The 26,096-nt window shown below is 43.2% G+C and overlaps 1 protein-coding gene across 1 annotated transcript; it reads right to left on the reverse strand.

The window, feature by feature from the left end:
* Window positions 1-90: 90 nt before the first annotated feature.
* Window positions 91-24,598, reverse strand: LOC133343434 (SH3 domain and tetratricopeptide repeat-containing protein 2-like). Its single transcript, XM_061553033.1, is given in 18 exon segments — window positions 91-921; window positions 2,560-2,697; window positions 3,989-4,139; window positions 4,814-4,936; window positions 5,649-5,799; window positions 7,553-7,730; window positions 8,486-8,999; window positions 9,001-10,193; window positions 10,349-10,393; window positions 10,703-10,830; window positions 10,964-11,168; window positions 11,311-11,384; window positions 11,595-11,787; window positions 12,457-12,600; window positions 12,738-12,843; window positions 14,214-14,341; window positions 15,472-15,561; window positions 24,487-24,598. Coding segments are annotated over 18 exon segments (4,014 nt in total). The 5' UTR covers window positions 24,500-24,598; the 3' UTR covers window positions 91-481.
* Window positions 24,599-26,096: the final 1,498 nt, after the last annotated feature.

Raw genomic sequence — 26,096 nt, forward strand, 5'->3', positions numbered from 1 at the left:
CTTTTCTAGTATCCCAAAGCTTTTGCCAAAATCTCGATTTTTTTTCTTCTTCTCCCGCTCGAAATATTTCTGGTCGAATGCTCGACTTACGATACGGGGGCATAGGGTGGGGCTACATGAGCAGTGGGTGGGGTTGATAAGAGGTAGTAAATGGGGCCAATGTCAAAAGCACGAGGGAGGCCCTCTCACTGTGTGGGCGGGGTTCATGGCGATGGAGTAGGCGTGGATATGTAGACACGGGTGGAGCTGACCGAGCGAGGAGCCGCAAGCTCCCCGTGTTTCCGGCTGAGCCTTACAGAAATTTGGTAACGTTACCAAAGTTGTGTTAGCGCACTGGACTTAAACTACGGAGGTTGTCGGTTTGATCCCCCTGCCTCTGTCCAACCAAAAGTATAAATGGATCCCCCACATTTGATCGGCAGATTGTGTGTGGTTTGGGTATAGTGTGGGTAGATATGTACGTTAAGCGAAGGTGCGGGGGCTAATCGGAGGTGCGAGTACTCCCACCTCTTCCAAGACGTCTGGTCAGCATGGAAGAGTAGGCCAAATACCCTCTCGCGGGGCTTTCTAGACTTCCCTCTAGTGAAGCCCCTTCTGCCAGCAGCATCATGAGCAAGCCATTGCTGCGCTGCACCTCGACTCTTTTACCCCAGTGTATCATGGCCTGTGACGGCTCTAGAAGCGTTGCTTTGATCGCATGGACGCTGTTGGCTTCCGGCTCAGATTGATGCGCTTGACGTTGAGCTCGTTGGCCAGGGCTCGCGCCTGCTGGTACAGATGCAGTGAGCGCACCCGGTCCAACACCTGATTGTGGTAGACGGATGCCAGGCGCTCGTACAGCCTCAGCTGCAGCTGCTTGTTGCCCAGCTCCAGCGCTGCCAGCAGGGCCATGTTGTAATAGACAAGGGCATCTTCTGTGGTCTGGTGAGATAAGATAAAATGGGACAAAAAAAACAGCACTGTTTATTTATAAGAATAATATTTTAAAAAATTCAGTTGGTTCAGTGGTGGAATTTATTGTGGTCAAGCGTTTACAGTGGTAGGGCCACTCTCTAAATTGGATGCTGCACACAAATCGCTGTGTTCATTGCCAAAGAATGCCTCCTGCTCCAAGCTGCTTCCAATAAGCGTTAAGGGGCTCTGTGCAGTGAGCACCTGCAGACCGCTTTATAAGACATCATTTTTTTTATAGCAGAATATGGAATTTACACCATAAAAATGTTAAGTTTTTTTTAATCTAATGATGTAGATTTTCTTAAAGACATTACAAATGGACAAAAAATATATGCCTGGAAAAAGATAATGTTGAGAAGCAAAGTTGTTGCGATGTAACTTTCTTTTCTATGCTTATATTCATTAGCCAGGTAGTGACACTTTGCTTGATCGATTAAAATAAATTCTCATGCCCAGGACAAATGCGGAGAATTATATAAGATTCAATCTTATAGTAGATATGTCATTTATATGTGAGTAATAAGTGAGGGTTAAACTTAGGCTCATAGGGTAGATGTAACTTCATGAACAATAAAGACAAAAAAGACAAATGGATTGCAATACAAATGAGACGAAAAAATGTAATCGCTGAAGGTAATTTCAGAACAAAAGCTTGACGAGTCATCGAAACGCCGGCGAGATGAGCCTTAACATTCCCGAAGTTAATCTACTTTTTGTAAAGCAGCTCATTAATATTAAGTGGAAACAACTCTTAAACGAGCGGGAGAGAGGAGCTGTACAAAATACCACATAGCACCGTCGCGAACCCAAATTGGCGACATCATGCCGAACACAACCACTCAAAATATGACTGAAACAAAAAAGAAAAAACATGCATGTGCGTGAATTCCGTAACACCTATACTCTTTGGTTTATTTGGTAAAGTCACGTAGGTATAAAATAAAACCAAAGAGTATGGATTCCTGCAGTCACGAAAGCTTCAAATCCGTAACACTTTCCAACACATACTTGGACCTTACTTATATATTGCTGCTGCTCTGTTATCAAAGTTGGAAATAAATATATTTCGCTCTTGGCCACACAACGGGATGTCATATGGCACATGGCGTGAGTCATCGGACAAGGTGACCAAGGTGACATAGACCATAATGGTGTCAATGGGAGGGGAGGCATGTGTCCCTCGGCTGCCAGGGCAATTCCTTTAAACAGTTTTTTTGCAACAACCCTTTCATCAATTGGTTTTCTACAAAGTCTCTAATAGCAAAACAACTATTTCCTAACATTTAATTCGTATTGGATCATCTTCATCAGCGTTATCGTGTCTCCCACCCTCACATTGCGGAGAAGCAGATGGAGCTCCATGCTGGCCAGGTCTAAAATAAAAAAAATTCTTACAAAATAATCGCGGTCCCGGGAAGAGTGGTCTCGGGCAGAGGTCGCAATCGGGTACCCGATATCCGTACCCTACCCGATACCCGGCTACCCGTACCCGGCCGGGTACGGGTACCCATTTGTGACCCTGGTGCGGCCGGGTACGGGTACGGGTAAGGAATCAAAACCCATTTGCAACCTCTGGTCTCGGGTGACAAGACCGATTCCTCCTACCATGAGCTTGTCGGAGGCCAAGTCTCCGAGCCTTAGGCAGCCGTGCATGCAGTAGTAGAGCTCGTCGTGGGAGAGCCGGCACGAGGTGCACAGCGACAGCGCACGCAGAAAGTGATGCTCGGCCAGCTGGAAGCGCGCCTGTTGAACGCACGCCAAGCCCAGCCGATGGTACGTCACCTTCTCGCTCAGGCCGTCCCCTGCAAACGAGTTTAAAACTAAGTCAAAGAATTCCCACCCCCACCTCCTGCAAGTGCCGTTAACAAGCACCCCACCATCACCGGCACGGCGTTTGTGGGGTGGTGGTTGTGGTGGTGGTGATCAAAACCTCGTTCGGGCCAAGTATGTCTTCCCCAGTACTGCTATTTACACACCGCATCAGGTGCTATATTTAAGGCTGAGTCAGCCTAGGGGAAGCCTTTGACCGAAATATATGATCACCGCCGACGTTAGCCATGGCTGGGAATGGAATCCAGGGCGCCGGGGTTCTTGTGCAGTGTGCTGACCACTGTGCTACTGCAATGAGTTCACACGCGTACACGCGTCCCCACTGTTAGCCGTGCAACGTGTTGGATTCCTGTGACCTTGAGGCAGGCAGGCAGTTCTGGCGAGCACAGCCGGTTTCTTAAGTAACTTTTTAAAAGTCGGAAACTGTATCTCAGTATTTCACAATGGAGTGTTTTGCGGTACTTTTCTTGGACAATCTGTACGATATCGGGCTGTCTGCACAGCAGATGGTAGTGCAGCAAAATAAATTTTCGCACTGTAATGCTACGCTTCGGAGCCAATGCTCCTGCCCTTGCCAACCTGCCCTGACTAGCATGGTGAAGTATGGTACAATAACTGACTTAACCCTCACAGTCTGGGGAGGTTCCCATTCATCAGTGGGCATTTTTTGGAAATGTATTGTAAATGCTGTATCTACTTCATTGTGGTAATTACGCGCAGGCTAGTTTGTATGTTGATGGCCGCATTTGACTAAGAGAAGACTTAGAAGTCAGATTTCCCAGCAAATCTGGACAGTCCACATCTCACCGATCTATGGTTGTTCTGCCCCCTAGCGGAGTTAAGTAACAGTAGACACTGGTATCTGCTGATATTTGCACACGCTACCATGCTTATGTTAACATTACTGTGATACAGCATAGCCTCTGCATCAAAAGGTTAACCAAATAGTTTGATAATAACTGCACCAATAATTGGGTTAGTTTCCTCTTGATCTGGCGAAATTCCAGCTCTGTGACTTGAATGACAATAATGGTTTTGATCCAAGTAATACACTGCTAGCTGCATATTTCTAAACGATAGTCTCTTCACCTTTCTGAAGCGATGCCAGTAACACAATTGGAATGTCATTAGGCGGACAAAAAAAGCAGCTAAGAAAATGGGTTCATGAACGGTGAAAAAATATATGAAATAGAACGGTATGTACCAAGCTCCACGCTTAACTGCAGAGCGTCGGTGCTATGCATCATGACTTGATGAGGATTTCCCAGCTGGCAATGCAGCTCTGACAGCTTGTGGCAAAGCCTTAACTCTCTCCGCTTGTCTCCGAGGTGTCTGGCAAGTGGCAGAGCGTGGTCCTGTTCGACGGAAAGTGTATTACGACATTAAGTAGGGCTTTCATTGACAACAGCACTGAAATAAATGTAAAATTTCATGATAAATAGCATCGTCATGTCATTGCTTCGTGCTACAAGGTGTCAACAAAGGTGTCAGCTGTTAGAAAATTATTATAATTGGACAGCAGTTTGAGCTATGTCAAAAAACAAGTATGCACATATACACACATAATTGGTCGTGTGAACATTTTATCTTGTAAATTCAATCTCTATAAACACCTACATGTCCACCAGGGCAGTGGTGACACACATTGTATTGAAGAGCATCTCGGGCATTTGCTACACCTCAGGTGTGATTGTTTCGAACAATTCTGTTGTGTGTTATTGAAGACCACTTAAGATTACATATTTTGGGACAACACTGTTATATTTCCCGTAACCCTACGCACAGGAGTTGATGGCAAACACCTGGGATGCTTCCAAATCTTGATAGGATGTCCGTCGCTAACATCATGATGGATGTGGATTATTAGAAGGATGAATCTCATACAATAAAATCTTACTACCAAGTCGGTGTGTGTGTGTGGATCTATGGTTTTAATTACCAAGCTCAAAACCTACATTTTCGTTTGTTAGTAACGGATCGTACCTCTATTTGCCCTCTACAATGTTATAATCATGTACTCAGTACTCACCTCATAGAAACCAACGGCTTTTTCTGGTTCCCTGTTGCTGTTGAAGAACACATCTCCAGCAGCTTCGTAGACATGCAAGGCACACTCAACCTGTCCCAGGGTTAGGGCAACCTCCACTGCCATCTGATAAGTAACACAACAACCATGGCTTTATACTTTACTGGAACATAAATTGCATTGTGTCGTGTATTTTAAGCGGATGCTTGTTCCAACTGATGATGACTTCATAATGGGTTCATGATATTTAAAAGTACCTTTATAAAATGAGTAAGATATAGAATTTGGTCGAGGAGTACAGATGTACAATACCTATTAAGTAATGCTCATATCAGCCCATTTACTGTTGTACGGTACTAAATTATGTTTAATATTAACTCATAATGGGGCCTAATCTTTTAATTGTCATGGTGATTGTATGAATATCATGGCAGTTTTACAAATGGGCAAATTCACAGTCAAAATTTCAAAATCATTCATATGCAGTGCTATTTATATGGTATATATTTATAGAATCACTTTTCCCGAGTGGAAGGCAATGTCTGCATTTCTTCATTATCAACAACAGTGGGCAAATTATTTCTGTCTGAATTAGCAGCCTAATTGGTTGACATACTATACTCAAGTAAAAAAAAAGCCACAATAACGATCATACTATTGATTACCCACATCTTTATAGTGTCAGATATGTATTTATGAAATGTAGAACTGCCCAACTGCAAAATATAAGAACAGTAAAAAGAAAGAATTATTACGATGGAGCAGGAGGGCAAAGTTAAAACATGGCCTTGCAAGAAGAATTACTGTCATCATAGTTGCAGGAGAGGTGTTTCCTGACCTGTAGATGCAGGTCCACAATTTCATTCTGGCCAAGTTTGCTGTAGATGGTCCCTGCCAGCAGCCATGCCTCAGCTGTCCTTTCCATTTCGCGAAGGTCAATGAAAATGGCCAGGCTGCGTTTCACGTACTTCACAGCCTTTCTGTAATCCCTGACACGTGCATTACATCACGGTGTTTAAATGGAAAATTTATGCAGATTTACGCTGATTGTGAATGCTATATATGGTCAATTGTAAACACAATTTAGACCCAGTAAACTAATCTGATAAATTAAACAAGGAAGAAAAATCATGCATATGCATTATTTCTGTAATGTTTTTCAACATGTGCTTGTGCTCAGAAGTATTTCATTTTTGTTGAATTAATGCATATCACCTGCTGTAACACGGATCGTGAATGGACACTAATGGGTAAAATGGAACAAAACTGAAAAGTGCACTAGGATGAATGGAGAGATGCACACTGGAATTATATTTAGACGTAAATAGGAATACACGTAATGTATTGGGTAACACGCGCAGGATAAAGATATGTTATTGACTGCTGTAAGTGGCTTTGGGCAAAAAAAACATGTCCCAAGAAGGAATGATAGCTAATGATCAAGCCATTTATGAAATGACAGCACAGGGAGGAAACATGCCCAAGAGTACGTCCACCATTTATGTGGAGTGATGAGAACTGCGTGAGTGCAAGAGTGAGATGGATTGTTGCATTACGAGGCGATGAGAGATAGCAGTGGCTTGGGAAGGCCTTCGTTTAGCAGTGGATTGAGCTTGGCTAATGATGATGAATAACGTTAGGCTGTTGAGCCAGATCGTGAGATGGTGTCACATGGCATCAGGATGGAGGCACATGATGTGTGGTATCATTGCCATGGGGAAAAAAAGGCGTTTCTACTTAGCGATAGTCTTTCATTGCCAAGTTTTTTTGGAAACATTTAGATCGGTATATGTCCCTAGTCAAAACAAAAATGTATTTTTCAAAATGTCATATTGGATCATCTTTATGAAAGTGAGTCCCCCAACGACAGAGATAACGCATTAAGGCTTTCAACCTGAGTTGTAAATCATTAACAAGTATATTATCAAGTGAATGTAATGTATAAACGGTACATGAGTTATGGATTTTTCACACAAAAATAAATACCAACAGATTTTGGCCCTTTACATCTTACATGAAATGCCAGACTAGCCACCTTCAAAACATTTGCATAAATCAACAGTGTAAGCACTAAATTAGCATTATACTTCAGTCAAATATTTAGCCGTGTTAATTATTAACCGTTTGAATTCCTTCAAAAGAGTTGCAAATCATTGTAGGAACAGCAAAACCTATTTTAAACCACATGCTCTCATGTTATGGTCATCAACAGCTTGCTGTGCGTGTCATACCGTTCAGCAATATATTATAATAAAGCATACCAACCACGATAGTACATGTACAACAAGTACAACACCCGACAGTCAATCCACGACTGAGAGTCATTTGACCTTGCGAGTCGTGAGGATTATATGACCATATTTCACCACGTTGGTCAGGAAAGGGTTGGAGAAGATGGGGTGAATAGACGTGGGAGCATAGAAGTACACCACGACGTCGGATGCTCCTGTACTGCCCTCTGCTGCCCACCACATAGGTCTGTAGCCTATAACAACCTGTTTTGTGAACAACATTCTGCCATCCAGCCCTATGCAGGCTTAACCCTACTTAGCTTCTGAGATCAGATGCATTTTACGTAATTTGGTCATCGGCCAATAATGATGCTATATATTAAATAAATACAATTAATAGCATATAATACACATAATAGAAACAGTTTTGTGATATGGAAGCCCTCTTGAAATACTAGACACAGTGACACTATGGTGTTAAACACTACAAAGGTAACACAGAATGCAATACCTGAATTTTCCCAATCCGTGGTATATCTGACTCAGGATTTGGAGCGTGTCACCCTCCAGCCGCTTGTCACGAGAGCTGCGAGCCAAGTTGAGCTGATGTTCATAATAGATGATGCATTGCAGGTCATTCTTTTGGGATGAATACTGCTGGCAAAGGAGTGCAGTCACATGCATCTGACCTGTCATAAAAATAAAGAATAATTAACACTTGCAGCTTAAATTCATTGTAATCGGTAAAAGTGCAGCCCTGCATTTGCTTCTTCACGCCACTGTTGGCAGAATAGCCACCAGAGGGGTATGCTTCCCTACCAGAGGTCGCAACCGGGTACCCGATACCCGTACCCTACCCGATAACCGGCTACCCGTACCCGGCCGGGTACGGGTACCCGTTTGCGACCCCGGTGTGGCCGGGTACGGGTACGGGCAGACCGTGAGTCACTGGTGAGTAACCGTTTGTCACTCATTTCCCAACGTCTTGTCTCTTCTCACAATCCAAGTTCCTAGAATCAACCCACCCGCGCCTGCAACATGGCTTCATCCCAGAGGTCGCAATCAGGTACCCGATACCCGTACCCTACCCGTACCCGGCCGGGTATGGGTAGGGTACGGGTACGGCCGCGTACGGGTACGGGTACCCGTTTGCGACCCTGGTGTGGCTGGGTACGGGTACGGGTAAGGAATCAAAACCCGTTTGCGACCTCTGTTCCCTACTTTTCCACACAGGCCAGACATCGTGGAATAGATGGGAGTACCCACATTTAACCCCGCTACACACAACCTGCAGATCAACTAACTTCTGTGTACCAATCTGTACTGCTGGGTGGACAGCCATGTGGGGATTTCAACTGTTGCGACGTCTTGCCCCGTTACATATTAAATGATTGGCGACTATGCCGTTGCATGTGTGGCAAGTTCAATGTTTCTTTTAACAAACCTCTGACATCATTTTCTTTCAACGCGATGAGAAGTGCCATTTCGTAACACTGTAATCCCTCACTGGGACTTCCTCGAGTGTAGAAATTTTGTCCCAGTTTGACAAGAACTTCATTAAACCACTCTTCATGGTCACGGTTACTTGCTGCGAAGTATTTGTGTACAGCCTTTAAAAAGCAAACTTCAGCAAAGAGATGAGCCTTGGCGTTGACTGCAAGGAACCCCAAGTTTCCATAGCAGATGGCCACATTTATTTCGTCACCACAACTCTGAGCCACCGCTAAGGCACTTTGGAAATGTGTTGCAGCCTTAGGTATGTTGTGATGTCTTGCATGCACTATGCCCAGGAGATTGTGTACGACGCCAGCGGATTGGCAGCCAAGTTCTGGATTTTCGAGGATTTGTGTAGCAACGGAGAGACAGTCAACCCTGATGTACATCCAGGCGAGTTTGAGGAAGAACGCCGCTGCTGCCTTCTCCTGCTGAAGAGACCGCTCTGACCGCATTGACTTTGTTGAGGTGACACATGGCGTCGTTAACTTTGTGCTGTTGCAGGTAGAGTTCAGCGAGACTGAGATGGGCGTAATTGTGAACAGAATTGTGAAGACATTTGTGTTCTTCCTCAAGGGGCTTTTGCAGAGCCTTGTAAAGGAACGGCGCGCACAGCGGTGACATTGTGGTGCGACGCGACTGTCTGTTCTGTATCGTTCCCTCGCTTTTCACAATCAGTTCCACACATCTGATGCACTCAGTGATTGTCATCTGGTCACAGTCGCAGGCACGCATCATGCTGCCAAAAGATAGCCTCTGGAAGCTTGTGGCGTACAAACGGTTGAGGAGAAAGTAATACGATGAGGTGTATGTATTGCTCAACTGCTGGAAATGATTTGTAAGATCTTGAAGTCGTTCTATGTAAGGCAGTGCCTCGTCAGCTCTATTCAGGTTGAGCAAAGATTCGGCGATGAGAAAACAGATCCTTCCTTCCAAGCGCAAGTCATTCTGAAAGATCACTTTGCTGAGAAGGTGTTTGAGGATGTCCTGCGCTGAAGATGACCCAATGCATTTTCCTGGGAGGCTTACCAGGAGAATTGCCGTCTTTTCCATCATCGCTGTCGCCTTTTCTTTGTTCATCACTTTGAGGTACATTGAGGTCAGGTTTGTGTAGAGTGCAGCCATGAGACACATATCCGGGAAATCTCCATCTGTCATGCTAAGTGACTCCTCGTAGTAGACGCGGGCTTGGGAGAACTTTCCTTGCCTGGAGCAAGCTCGGCCCAAGAGGAAGCAGGCTCGGCTCTGAGCCCACTGCATGCCTCCCTTCTTGGCCATCTCACGGGCAAGCTCAAGAAAGCGCACCAACTCCATGTCATCGGTGTGACCTCTCAACAGTGAGTAAAGGAAAGGGATGTCTTCCCTGTAGAGCACTGCAAACTCTCTCCTGTACTCGGGCGTATTTAGAAACAGGAGGAATTGGATTAGGCTCTCACTGTTTGTCGACCAATTTTCGTTGTCTGAATCGTCACCGCATTTTGTAAGTTCCACTGAGAACCAAAGTTGAGACTCCTCTGCCACACTTGCATCTTTGAATTTCTCGTGGGGAAAAGTATTCTCCAAAACGTGGTCATTGAGACCAAGTTTGAAGATTGTTTCGAATTCAAATGATTCCTTTGTATCTTGACTGCAAGATCTCATGCTTTTGACAACAGGATCTATGGTAGACACAGAACAGGGTTAATCGGATAATTGAACCGAATAATACATTGAAACAAGATTACTTGTAAATATTTATGTGAAAACAAAATGCAGAAGTGTATGGCACCTGCAATACAAATTCATGAATTAATGTTCAATCATATTTACCAACCTGGTTTGTTGAGGTCTGTTCCTACATCAGAATGAGATTCTTGATCTGAAATGAATAAATCGAATTTACCACTTTATTTTATAACGGCCATTATATTGATGTACATCCTGTGTATATTTTTCATTAGGTAAGCACGACATGATAACGTTAACACTAACCACTTCAACCTTTTGTAATCTTACCGCAAAGAATACTACAACATTACGCATGTGATTTAAACATTTTATTACAAGCTTTGCTTGTATTATTATTACTACTGGAGCCCTACTTGTTATCAGCACAGCAGCACCTTGTAGACAGCATAAATACTCAAGTGTTTTTGCATGTGCGGTGATGAGAGAAGGGCATTCCTACATATCCTGTAGACTGTGCTGATGTCAGTTCCGGTCAACCGTGACAGGAATTCGTAACAATGCTGCGCTGTGCAATCATCCAGGCCACTGCGATGAAACCTCTCCGATCTGTGAAGAAAGGCACCTTTCCTGCAAAAAACAAATTAACGTTTCGTACGTAATCTTAATTTCACAACGACACATAATCACTCAACAGCATTAGTGTACAGCAAATGCAGCTTGTAGCTACTGATTACAAAGGAAATGTAATGACAATTCGTACAGTACTGACGTGTCTGTGATTTGGTCGGGCCGTACACAGCTCATCCGAACAAAGCCCACTCGCTCTGTAGAAGTGACCTTTCCCATGAACCAATGCAAGCCCGGGATGAACAGGCCCTCCACCTCAATGTGGTCGCCCTGCTTAAAGCTCAGCTCATCTCCACACTCCGCCTTGTAGTCTGTGGTTGCCACACATGACCCCGTCCCTGCAACAGAGCGATTGAGTGAAAGGGGACAGGGACACATGGGGAGAAAGAGTGTATGGAGAGTTTTAAAGATTTTAGTTTTGCAATAATTTAGAAATGGGAACGAGAATTTTAAATAAGGCAGGGCTGGGAGAGAACTTACCCATTTTGCCATTTTCTGACAATGATGGCTTGTGCTTGAGACAGTCTGAGATTGAATTACTTTTCAAGAACCACCTAAAACAAGAAAACAGGGAGGGATAAAACACGTACATAGGCGCATGTAATCGTGGTATGAACTTTAAATCATTGCAGCGATAATTAGATTTTGGAAATGTATTTTATGCCCATTCTTAGCTAAAGATTAACGTTAATTTGAATTACAAAAACAATTGAAGGGGCTGTTCTTGGCACGTACAGCTTACTGGCCCGCCAACGCACACTCACTGGTGAAAGTGCTGCAGTGGCTCCACCGCCGACCTCGGGATGAGGCCCTGCTTGGTGGAGGAGACGGCTCGCCCCGTCCACCACGCCCCCGTGCCCTGCGCTCGCTCCACCAGGAGCACCTCTCCCTCCGCCAATGCCAACTCCTCCCCCGACGCATTCGCGGACGACTTCCAAGCACGCACGTGAAACCTACCTGGGGAGGGGCGGGGGGAAAGAACAACGCGGGGGGGTCTAGCGTCGCTGCCGCAGCAGCCAGACGAAACTCTCCCCAGATGGGTCAAGAACGATCGTTCCAACAAGCAACGGTCAAAGAAAAGCAGAACTTACCCACCAGTTTGTTGACTTATGTTAAGCTGCGTGTTATTAAAGTGAACGTCGTTTACCTGGTGTAATATATAACGTAAAGAATATCAGCTCACTGCACCATTCGAAAGCACTAGTCCTTACTAGGGCGATTTTCAAAACTAATTTAAAAATCAAAGATTGCAGGTATAAAACACTGCATTCTGTAGCAATCCATGCTTGGAATCACATTGCCAGAGAGAAGATATACATGGATTAGAGAATAACCTGAGGTTAAAGGCATAAATATACCCTATTGGCTGTCAAGTAATGTTAAGTGGCTTTGGGCATTACACGTCACTCAGTAGGGATGATGGCCTGTGCTTGAGAATAACAAAGGGAGGGAGCGAGGTGGAGGGCCAGCCTGGGGAGGAAACGTGGCCAAGAGGTTATACACCAAGGAGATGGAGCGATGAAGTGACTCCCGTGTAGGTGTGAGATTGATTATGATATGGAAATGGCTTGGGGCAGGCCTTTATTGATCGTGGCTACTGCTGATGATGGTTATTTTGAATGTTACCTTCCTGAAGCAGAAGGCTGAGGTGCATCTTCCTCATGCTCTCATCGTTCATGTCAATTTGTACCGTCACTTGGTCTTCAGAGGGATCCATAAGCCAGACAGCGTCGCTCAACAGAGCAATTTTCAGGCACTCACTCACGAGCCCTGCAGATGACAATAAGCATTTAAAAGGAGAATAATGCCCCATACAAAGTGTGCTATCTAAAACAAATGGGCAATGATTACACATTTGGAAATAAATTGGCACAAAAAAACAAATGAATATGCGTGGAATTTCTTGCCCAGGGAGTAGTAATTTGTGAATTTCCCGAGTTCCTCTGCTGTGTTGAACGTGATGGCTATAGAGTCTGAGTCGCTGTGGATGGAGAGGAGACGCACTGACAGCTCCTGCAAAATCAAAAGTCCACACTGCAATGTTAACGACCTTCTTATCATTTCGCCATTCTTTCTCACAACAATAATAATGGACACCACTTTGTTAATACTCGACTGGGTGAAGTCCTCCCCACACTGTGTTGGACATGTGAGTTATATAACCATACACTTCACCATGCTGATCAGTGTGGGTTGGTGATAGGGGTAGGGGTGGTAAGGACTATCACTCACTAACTACTACACCATGGCTTCACCACAATTATTTCTTATTAAATATCTTAACTGGTCCTGGACCCCTACTTGAGCAACCCGAGCTGACCAGCATGGTGAAGTATGGTCAAACAAACCCCACCATGACCAAACAAAATATTGGGAAGCCTTCAAGCATGCCGCATTGAATCGACAAAAGGGCTATACATCATAATTATTTACTTGCAAAACACATACAACATTTGACACAGTGCCTATTGTAGATGTTAATGTAAGGTAACGCTTACTCGCTAGTTTAATCCTCACAAAACTTTAACTATAGTGGACATTATTTTGAATTGTACACATGACCAACATTGTTGAGGGTATTACAAGATATTTACCTTAAATTTCACTGCAGCCAAGGCTATGCATGTAGGGCCATACAGTCACAGGATTAGGTGTGGAGTGAAATGAATAGGCCGTTGTCATTAGTTGTGCTCACAAAACTGCAGTGTCATTAGAAACTGAGCAAACAACTGGCTGTTGCTCTGGGCGCATGGCACTGATCCAGCAGAAGTATGGCACAGAAATTGACATGAAATCTCATCCCAAGGTATTGAATTATTCCCCCTTGCACGATGAGCAATTTTACTGTTTCATTTATGAACAAAATATTCACTCCGGTATTTTTGGTGGCCCTTGTACGCTTTTTGGATATACTTCTGGAAGTGTAAACAATGCTCCACAAAATGAAACAGCCATAATCATACTACATGCTTATTATTGAAGAATAATATAATCAGCACGACTAAACACGTTTTTTTTTATAAATGTATGCAAAACATTTCAGAATAATTATTTTCAGCCCTTAGTCAAACCACCGCTGGATAAAGGCATCCCCATGCAATGTCGGCCATCAGGGTTTGTTTGACCATACTTCACCACAACGGTCAGTGCGAGTTGGTGAAGAGAAGAACGGGCCCAGCACTGGTTCAGATAGCACTCGCCATTGCAACGTCAGCCATGGCTAGGAATCAAACTCAAGGTCACAAGCAGTGCACTACCTCAATCATCCCTCCCCCCACCACCCCCATGGGAATAAAACCCCCATACAACAGCACATGTACTACACAAGTGATTAGTTAAGGTAGAGATACACGAAATTGCCCCTCGTGACAATGCAAGCTCACGTGGAAGAGTGCCGTCAGCTCAGCGGGCTCACTCTCCATCAAACGCAGATTGTCCCGCAGCCTCTCTTGGCACGCCTCGTGCAGCTCTCCGGAGTCTTTCCATGTCGCCGTCAGTCTCAACATCAGCTCTGTGTGAACGCACAGCGACATGCAACACAAAGGTCCCTCTGCAACCACGCAGACTGTTGGGCCAAGCGCTGTTAGCGAGCATTTGAGGCTTAGTCTACCTCGGGGAAGCCTTGCACAGGCTCAGTTATTCGTCGCTGATGTTGGCAGTGAGCTGAAATTTAACTCGCAGCGCAGTGCGCTAACTATTACACTCCTGCTCGCCAAACAGCAACACACACACACAGACATACACACCAAGGCAATGCACTTAAGGAGATTCATCAGAGTTGCAGCTGCCAACCTCCGCCTTCTCTGCGTACATTATGCGCAAAGCACCCCGAGGTCTTGTTTTTGCTATTTGTAATGCAATAATAGCTCCGGGGTGGATTTCTTCATTAGCTTCCTATCCCTACCATACCCTCAATAATCTACATGGCAATTACTGCACTCCCTTCCCACCATGTTTAATATTTTTCGCAAATTTAGAAATACATTGGTTTATATCTACAATCCCCATGTCACAAATACTAGAACAAAGGAAATATTTGCTGTAATTAAGCAGAGCCACGTAGAAGATTAAGCAATGCTCGAGGCCTGGGAGTCCTCCCATTAACCCGGTAATGTAACGCTGAGCAGATTGATCAGACATTACACACTTGAGCTGATTCTACGCTTCGAGGCATGCACAGGAGATAATTATCTGTGTTGGTATATATATATATATGAACACAATATGCTGCCTATGCATTACTGCTCTGTGATTAAATCAGCCGAAATGCACCGATCCCTTCAGATAACAGCTAATCAGGTTGGAGCCTGGCTACACTGTGAGCATCAGAAAGAAGTACAGAAAAATCCATTGTACAGAATGTTATACCCTCAACGTCTACGCCCCCCCACCACCACCTTCACCAACCTACATTGAGCCTGGTGAGGTTAAGGTCAGATAAACCCCAGGATCAACATGGTGTGTGTGGGGAGACCCTCATCCAGCAGTGGTAAAAAAAACCGATCTGTGTATGTCCATGTATCACTGGCCTTAAGAGTTTTGCATTGTATTTAAATTATTTATGGTCAGCCAATGAATTGAATGATTGATGGATTTTTTTTACACTTGTAATACATTATTTATAAGTATCGATTACTATACCTGTATGAGACACTCTCTTAACCATATGCAATGAATCCACTTGAGTTGAATCCACCTTTTGATATGTCTGTTGCTTTTTGAACGCCACTCCTACCACAATAAAAGTCACAGTTATATTACTTAACTTATAATTGTATTGTGCAAATATACAGTATGAATGACTACTTACAAAATTAGCTTTTTGAGTCTCGTGTGAGCATCTTAAGATATACTGTACTGTATATATAGAACTTATCTTATCCGCAACCGTGTTACCCGCGACTCCTATTATCAGCAGGAGCTGTAGGGCAGGGTCATATTATCCAGCAGGCACTGTGCCGAGGGCCTATGAAAACTAAAAATGTGTTTTTTGTTTACATTATACATTTTTTAATCCTTTATATTAAGTTCACTTGCTTGCTTGCTTGCGTGCTTGCGTGCTTGCTTGCTTGCATACGACCATGCAAATCTTTCGGTCGTTTTTTAACCCACTTCCCGTGATCCAATCGAGCTGACATTTTGCACACAGACTCGTTGTGCGTGACAATTAATTTTCGTGAATTTTTTTTTCCAAAATTTTACACTGTTTAGGGAAAATATATATATATTTAATTACCAATTGCTTAATGGTGGCAGACAATCATCTGACCCATAGGTGGCAGCCATCTCAAGCCAGAGGAAGAGAGGACTCTAGCTGCCCCGATGCCACGCATATTAAGGATTTATAGTGAAAAACTTTGTTTTTACGGGTTAATTTTTTTCCAAGATATCTTCTTGAATAAGTATATTTATATAGCATGGATAGGCAGTGGACATACAAAGAGGCAGAGTCGCTTATATTTTTAAACCTACCTTTTTTCCCCCAACAATTTCAAATTAAATCTGCTTATCTGCGGCACACAGCGCGCTCCCATCGAATTAGGGCACTGACTAAATAATGAACGTATCAGTAGTAACGACATATATCCAGTGGCTGGATGAAGTACACGTGAAACAAGCGAGTGACAGCGGTGGTAGTAAGATGGGCAGTACTAACTCTGAAGAGTTATGACTGAAGGCTTACGAAACAGAAGTGCATAGGGCCTACAAGAACCTTAATCCGGCCCTGCTGTAGGGTCCACAAAAGCTCCTATTATCTAATATTTCCTTCCTAATATCGACATTCTTTCCTGTGCACAAGTTGAGTCAATTTGTGGAAAGCCCAGCAGATAATATAATCCGCAAAATTCGTCCCCCACATCACCATGGATGAGAGTTCTGTATATGTGTACTGTATATAAATATACATGTCCGTTTTATAGGATTGCTCAGACTTACTTTCTCACCTGTTGATGCTGTCTTTGAATGCGCATCCTCACCATTGAGCTCGGTCTCATTTGCAATTTCTTGGCTATTGGAAAATTCTAAACAGGTTAACTCATTCCCAGATTCGTCTGATTCGTAGTTTCCTGCGATCAGTTTATGTAATGCTTTCAACGTGTAGTTCTTACATCGACAAGAGGCAAAATCATCTGGCGACGAAATTGAGAGTTCATTCTTCTTCGCATGCGAATGCTCAGCTCGAGATGAATGTTTTCTCTTACTTTCCATAGGTCTGGTGCTTGGAGATTGTGTCCGTTTTCTGCGTGGTGGCAAATTAACTTTTGAATCTCTAGAATATTCTGTCCCTTCAGGCGATTCATCTGAGTGCCTGTCAGAAATCACTGTTTTAAAAATGGGACCATCATCCTGAATTCCTGGTCTATCCAAACATTCTGAGTCTGTGATACTAAGTGATTTATTGTCATCATCCAAATGATGTGACGTATTGTCAAATGAATATCCTTCATTGGGGGTAATTAACGGAAATTCTTTTTTCATTTCCAGATCAAGTGTCTGATCAATCGTGTTAATGAACTCGCCACTACCCTTACACAGTCCATGTGGGTGATCAACTGGATATAAACCTGGCGGTGTGTATGATCTACTTGGCGACCCTTGAGTGTCAATCTGATTCTCTGTTTGTTGTTTACGGATAGCCTTATTCAAGTTCGTGTTGTTGCTATCTAAATCAGAACATGAAGAGCTCTCACTTATGTGAGTTGATGCAGAAATTATTTTTTCAAAATGCCTTGTACACATCGACTTATCTAAGAGGCACGTATGATCATTGAGGTTATGCAGCTGCTCATTATTTTGACTGTTATAAGATTCAGAATATGCAAAGTCATCATCTGAATGTAGCAGCTTATGATTTAATTTTTTTACATCATGTCTTAAGTTGCTGTGCAATGATGTGTGACCACACTTGGCGTGCAAGTGTTCATGACCGCCATCTAAAACAATACCTGGAAACCTATCATTTTTAAGTAATAACATAGAGTTTGGGTTTGGAAAGTCAAACGCTTTGGCAACGTTGTCCAAAGGGGCTTTATAATGAACATTGCTACTCAACCCTCCATTACTGTCATCTAAATCAGAGTCTGCACAGCTCCCATGTAAAGGAAATAACCCAGAAATGTCTTTACGGTAACTGAGTGTGCATTGCTGGCTTTGTAAAACAACTGGATCATCGCCCTTGTTACTCGACTGTGTATTACTCTCATCTAAATCAGAGACTGAGCATCTCTCTTCAGGAGGGCTTAACTCGGAGTGTGAACTCGGGCAGTTGGGTGTGTAGGTTTGGCTCTTTGAAGCAACTGATTGATCACCATTATTACCTAATCTTACATTACTGTTATCCACATCAGTGTTTGGAGAGTTCTCACTCTTTGGCAGTGACATTGGGCAGCTCTGTATGCACGTTTGCTTTTCAGCGGAGAGATCACCGGCATATGTCAACTGTTCATTTCTGTCATTTAAATACAGTTTCGGAGAATAATCGTTGGAATATGAAGCCTTAAAATGAATGGTTTTACTTTCATATGTGTGGTTTCGTTTCTTCTGAACACGACCAAGATCAAATATGCTTTCAAAATGTTGACCGCCGTCATCTAAATCAGATTCCTGCAAGCCGTCGCGTGACGGTAATGCGTCAACCTTTGACGTTGGCAAGTCGTTTGTGATGACTCGGTGCTCCATCACTGGCCTGTGGTCAACCGAAGCACTGAGAGGATGATCGGTCTTTTTTCGTGAAAAGTTGTCTCTTAACAAAAGGCCTTCATCCTCATTTATTAATGGCGATGCCACACTATTTTCCATCTCTGCGGTCGTTCGGATGCTAGGGGTATGACCTGTCATCATCTCCGTGTGCTCATCAAGAGACGATGCATAAAATGTTTTTGGCAAGAATGAGGCATCTTTCCGATTAAGTTGTTTATCGAAATTGCTGTAAACGTCTGTGTCTCTGCCACGGTCTCTAATCATTAAACTTGCACTGTTTTCCATTGAGGTATGTGCAATACGTTTTGATTGTAAAAATGCACTCCTGTTGTTTTCATAAGCTTCGTGTGTCTGTGCACATTCAATATCGGATTGTTCATCATCAGCTTCTCTTTGCAAAGTCGTATTCAGTTGTATCTGTTGTAGTCCGCTCTGGCCAGCGTTTCCACTTTTATCCTTGTGTGGAGGACTCTTGTAAATGCTGTATGAATCAGTTTTGATTTGTGGCAACGAAGACAAACTGGCATCACTTTGTTGGCTGAGCTTCACGTCCATCGATGGATTTAAATATTTGTTCTCCAATTTTGAACCTCGTTCATATTTCAGACCACTATACGTATCAGCCTTTGTGGCCTGCGTCGCTCGTGCATATTCCACGTCTTTTGACACAAGGGCACTTGCGCGGAAGTCAAATTGTTTTCCCCCTGCACCTTCATCTGCCTTGTCTTTCACGGGCGCAAACTTTTCAGGTGACAACTTCCCAGGAAGACGCAGTTGACCCAAACGGGAGGCTTTGCGGCCTGTTCCATAGAACGATTGGTTTTCTTTGTCAGGTGGTAAATCCATCTTTTACTTGTGCTGGATTTGCGTGTGCTAACTTGCACGCTTCTTATATTTAAGACTGCTTTCACGCGTTGATTAATTTCAGATAATCCCAAATATAAACAAAGGAATGAGTAATTACATTGTGAAAACTCCCAGAACCAAAAAATGAATCTTCTTTGCCAACACTTTACTGTTGCACTTCTTTATAACCTGAAGTAAAATGCGCAAACTGATTGTACAACATTGACAATGAGGCCTGAAACACATTCTGCAGTTATCACTGACGCACTGTAAATACTAATGTAGAGCAGTACACCATTCTTACATAGTCAAAATTATGATGACATATTTTTAGTTATTAAATTGGTACAGCGATTATACGAAAATATAAAAGTCTGCTTTACTTTCAAAATTTGGCTTTAAAAAAATCACTGCTACATTATCAACAAAGCTAAAATGTGTTGTTTCGTACAGTTTATGACAGTATAGGAATCTGTATATTTTCCAAATAAAGAAATAATACCTCATTTATTAAATTTTCACCACCAAGTGTAGAAAATATAAAACAATATAATTAAATAAAACTTTACTTGAGATTGTATTTAAAACCCAGTAAACTTGATGTGTTCATCCTTCAGGAAATACAATTTGAACAGTATATTATAGCTAGTGTTATGGATTAGTCTTGATTAAGATCAATCTGCCATGCTTTTCTTTTTACAGAGGTAATGGAAACAATAAATATTGTACTTATATTATCTCTTGAAGCCCCTTTCATTGCTAGCAAACCTCGGCATTAACATTCAGCTACTGAGCATAGTCATACACAATAATGTCATTAAAACAGTGTACCTACCTCTTTAACATGTATGCACTTTTTTCAAAGTAGATAAAACAAGGTACACTTGCAGCCCATGTACCAAAAGTTTTCAAACAATCCCACACGTCTGGCTTGTGTCATGCTCACTTCTTCGACTGAACAATTTGTGCCGCACTGCCCGACAAACAGACCTCTAAAGTACAACTCCTTCGTCACTGAGTAACTGAGCCCATATCTTGGCGTAAATTCATCCACACAATAGCTCAACGGTGAGCACGTGCCTGGTTAGTGTAAAACAGAGTTTATGAAAACACATCTTTACCCCTTGAGGCTATAGCAAGGGCCACACATTGCAATCGACCTTCTTCAGAATGACAAGATGAATACGAAAAACATTATTTGTTTGTCATCTAGGCTTAGCAATGGCATAGCACTGGAGAAAAAAATGTGACTTTATTTAAATCTCATTTTAAAACTACTCGGGAAAGAAGCACATCTTTTTCTCGCTGTGGTATGCATTCCACTAATAATACTCTACCTTCGCAGGGGTTCAATGAGCAAGAGTTGTCATGGAAATCTGGAGTAAGCCCTATCGCTGCGCCTCACAAGAGCAATGTTGTGAATGTTTAGCGCCGAAGTGTTTGGCTTAAGTTACATTGTTTTTATCCACTTAAAAATGAAAACACAACTCCCATTACAGCTAGAAATGAAGAGCCACCACATAGGCTGCTATACAATGTGATCCATCTTACTTACATACAGCAATTATAGATAAAATACATCCCTTTGTCAAAAACAATGAAAACACAACTCCCATTACAGCTCGAATAAAAGAGCCACATATGCTGCTATACGATATGACCATCTTACTTACATGAAGCAATACTAATACACAAAATACAGCCCTTTGTTAATCCACTGCTGTGGCCTTGCTACACACCATGTCAGTCATATTTTACTGTGATGGTCAGTGCGGGTTGGGTCACCAGGTTCCTAGGGCAGTGTGCTAAGCCCCCTTTTTTAATTCCACCGCTTTCTATCACTATTGAGTTTATTTCTTGAACGTGTAACATCGCAATACAATGCAACTGTGGTCACGGTGATACTAGTACAGGTTCAGCTCTGGAGTGGCTGCTCAGGCCACTGCAATTAGAATGGGCTTCAACTCGAGGGGACTCGAGGGTATTTTAACCTAACATTCCACGCTGGCCAGAGGTATTGGAAGTGGTGGGAATTCCCACGATTAAACCGGCCACAAGCGGCCTGCCGATGAACTGTGGTGTAACAATTCATACCGGTAGATGCACAGAGGCAGGGGAATTTAAGGAACCTGCTCTTTGTTTTTAACTGCTACGCCAAGAGACGATGAAACCAGTGACCTCTGGGTTGCAAGTTCAGTGTGCTGACCATTCCAGCACGGCAGCATTCTGCAATTGTAGTGTTACGGATTAATCTTGCTTAAAATCAGTCGGCCATGTTCCACTATTTATAGAACAGGAAATGAGGTAACGACAACGGCAAATTGTACTAATATTCCACTGGCGTGATGTAAATACGAGGTTCAATTTAGATGTTTTTTGTCCTGCTAGTTTTAAAAAGAACCATCAGTCATGGAGCGCCAACCCCATATTTTATATTAGAAATGCAATACTCATACGCTCATTATGATTGATAACTGGAAAATGTACACACACCCATTTATACTGTTGATTTTTTTGATGGCCCTTTTGTTCCGCATTGTTAGAGTCTGAATACAAATGCTTGCACGTCAGGTTAAGTGTCTCCCGGTGTATTAATATAATAACACCATGAACACGTTTCATTAGGACACGCATTTCAAAACCATAGTACCACCCACTGAGAATTGCTTTCATCAATCACCTTTGTGCTTGGTCTGCTCTCATGAAGGCATATTGACTCATAACCGGAAAATTCCTGTAAAGAGCAGAGTGCTGAAGTCAGCTACTGGGCTTCTCAGAAAGGAAGTTGCAGATGCCCAGTCAGTGTTCTAATCGCTAAGCAGGCATCCTGCCTTTTTAGTGACTGATTGATGGCATTGCCATTAGTACACTATGCAAACAACACTGCCTCGGACCCACTGATGACTTACTTTCTCAGCACTAACCACACCATGAAATACAGGACTGTACAAAACGATAGAATGTTAAGGGAATAAGGGGGGCTTGGGCAGGGGACATGGTGGCTAGAAGGAATGATGTAGGGAGCCTGGTGATGTAACTGCAGCCAAATGAGAGAATGCGCTCGAGAGGATGACCACAGAACAGATGGAGCGATGAGATCGGCTCATGTCCAGGAGTGAGACGGATTGTGGTCTCACAGACTGGGGGGGGGGGGGGGGGTGGAGTGAGGAGGCATCCATCCAGAAGTGGATAGACAATGGCTGAAAATAATGACGACTTCTTATTGTCACAAACTCTATGGTTACTATGTGCATACGGAAGCTTGTGTTGCCTCCGAAACGTCGTTATTTTTATTTTATTTTACTTTTTAATGTTTTTACCTACGTGACTTTACCGAAAAAACCTAAGAATATGAATCATTGCAGTCACGAAAGCTTCAAATCTAGAATATGTGCATACTGTCGTCCAGCGGGGACATATACGAATCTCTCACATTCACCGTACAGTATTTATGAACAAATGTGTCCATGTGATCCATTGAAGGTTTTCTGTTACATACATTCTTAACAACATAAGACCTGTCTGTATGCGTCATACATAGGAAGTGCTGCATAGCACACATGCGTACAGAAGGTATTTATTACCGGATTAGTGATGGAGCGTGCTCGAAACATCATGTTGAGTATCATAAACGAGCATTTACATGTCCCAAGTTACAATAAGTACTGCAAATATATACTGTATAAAAACTGAACTGCATAACAATCTTGGGTTAAGCAATACAGCATATGGAATGCCACGTCATGTTATTATTTAATTTCCCCATGATCTAAGATAGGAATGTTGTGGTTCTATCGTACCGAGTTTGTCATCCTTGTTTGTTCAAGTCACAAATGTTGGGTATTTTTAATTAACCTGGGGGTGGCCTGGTGGGTTCAGTGGTTAACGAATAATGGTATGGACCCGGGCACAATTAGATTCTTGGTCATGGCCAACACCAATGGCGTGCGATATCTAAATTGGTCATGCCTCCTCCCCATCTGTTGTTCACCAACACGCAATCACCGGCATGGTAACGTATGGTCATAAAACTATACTGACATGGCATGAGGAGGCTCTTAATAATACAATAAGCTCTTTGTGGATTTACAAAGAGCGTGTTTTTTTATTATTTACTGTAAAAAAACTGTCAATTCAATGTACGTCATTTCAGTAGAACTCAATCATTCACGTAATGCGGGAAAAATGACATCTGCTTTACACAACTTACTACAAACACCAAACTTAGTGTAAAGTTAACTTTTTGCAAGGTTGCTTAAGTACCGGTGCACATTACTCTAGACAGGCCTCTCCTGTAAGTTTGAAGACAACATACAGTATGTATATACTATGCTTGTAATATATAAAAAAAATATTTAAATATCCAAACATGACTAAGCAAGTACAGACACAGTATAAGTCTTAGTTTAAATGTATTTTCGTGAATATTGATTATGAAGTTCATAAGTAGTATGTATTCAGGTGATTCAATAGTACTGCAATGGCATAACCGCAATGTAAGGATACATGAGACATAGTGCTAAAATTGGCTTGTGTGTATCACACCAACATTGTGTAATAACATTTAGCCCAAATGATTATTGCCAAATATTGCAATTATCAGGTTCTGTCCCATGCTGTCATTCTTTTACCATGGAACCGTGGTCACGTGTGATTTAAATTAAATGCATTGAACATGCAAACCCTCTTTCTAAAGTGCATCTCACCGCAGAACGTGTAGCGCAAGGGAGCTCCTCCTGCCTGTGCTTCCACTGACGCCACAAGATCCTTCCCTCGCTTACACAAGCTATCAGCCCAACCCACAAACTCCGACAAACACCCACAGCCCAACCCATGACATTTGACAAACAATGATACCCTGCCCAACCCACGACCGACGTACAATTCCTGACTGTACATCCAGGTCAGCTCACGTTGCAGCCTCCCATTAAGCAATCTCCAACTGATACCACCAGTCACCTTGTATCTCCTCTGAACAATCTCACCCAATCAACAGCACCACCTCACCCAACAAGCCGCCAATCTTTCCGACATGCTTAACTCCTGCAAATATCTGCCGTACCCCATCATGAAACGCCCGATTCAAAATCCAACCCGCGGAATACCTACCTGCTCCAAACATCTTCAAGCCCACTCGATGCGACTTCCTCGATCCGAAGGACACCCATCTGCCCCCTTGCCAAACAACCCCCTGGTCCAATCCAACCACCACCTCCTCCAAACAACCTCAACCCAGCCCCACGTGCGAGTGCGATCCGCACGGTCACCTGGCTCCTCCCTACGGTCACCTGGGGCTCCACCTGTCGGCACGGAAGCGTCAACTTTTCACACAACCCAGCTCCACGTGCGAGTGCGATCCACACGGTCACCTGGCTCCTCCCTACGGTCACCTGGGGCTCCACCTGTCGGCACGGAAGCGTCAACTTTTCACACAACCCTGGCCCTTTGTCAACTCTACATGCGGTGGGCTGGCATTGCAATTCTGTATTTGATACGTGGCCGTTCAATTGACGTGCAACGCGCAGCAGCGTTCGCTGAGCACGAGGCCAGCGGTGCCACCTTTGGAGTCGGGTGACAAAAAATGGAAATGCGGTGCCCCTTTGAGGGCGGCAGGTGCGTCCCTGACACCCACACTCGAATGCCGAGGGGCCTGGGGAAACCGGTCACTTAAAGAGAGAATGTGGGAGGGCAGGGTGGAAAGTTCAGACTGACCACTTACGTTCGGTGCGCTAGAACAGATTATCAATGTACCCTTGCCCATAACTCAATGGGGGGTAATGGCAAGCTTGGGCTTTAATAGTAGGTTTTTACCCTTTTAAACTGGTACAAAACTGACACCTTTATTCAAGGCATCATGTTTGCAATAACCACAACACAAGTAGTAAAAAAAGCAAACAAAAAGAAGCAACTCTGATCATGATAATAATATGCACTGTCCTTGAAGTTGATTGGTCCACACCCGAGACGGCTTTCTTTAGAGCATAGTCCCCATTGGTGTTGGACCAGATGACACCAGAAGGCGTACAACTCAAACACAGTGCAATATCAGAGTATTGAAAACTCGGAGCAAGCATTTACACTATGAGATCTCTTTTACCAGTGGCAAAATATAATATTATTATCATGATCAGAGTTGCTTCTATTTGTTTGCTTTTTTGACTACTTGTGTTGTGGTTATTGCAAACATGATGCCTTGAATAAAGGTGTCAGTTGTGCACCAGTTTAAAAGGGTAAAACCCTACTATTATATTTTTCCACTGGTAAAAGAGATCTCATAGTTTAAAGCTTGGGCTTTGTTTAGACATCCGTACAGAGTGTGCTGCTAAAGGGAAAGGCACTGCCCTGTAATGCTTTGCTCACGCCACTGCTGGCAGAAGCGTCTCCACTCGTTAGTCTTTTTGCCTCCTCGTACATGCTCGTATTTCGAAACAAAATATGTTTTTTGTGTGAATAATGCAGTCGATATGTGTACACCACCTATGACCTAAGCAATTGTAGCTGTAATTTTAAGACGAGGATACAGACCATATGTAACATCCAACTCATCACGCCAACAACTGTGACCAATACACCCAGCCACTGTGAAGGTCCATTTTGGTGGATTTCAACTATTTCTGAGACCCATCATAAAGCTTATGACCCAACAGTTACCCGAATGGGTGTAACCCCGTAATACATGTACAGCAGACATAACGTACTAGCGCCATCTATTGATAGAA

Source organism: Lethenteron reissneri, chromosome 17, assembly GCF_015708825.2.
Source record: "Lethenteron reissneri isolate LAM-NWPU_2019-01 chromosome 17, ASM1570882v1, whole genome shotgun sequence".
NCBI lineage: Eukaryota > Metazoa > Chordata > Hyperoartia > Petromyzontiformes > Petromyzontidae > Lethenteron > Lethenteron reissneri.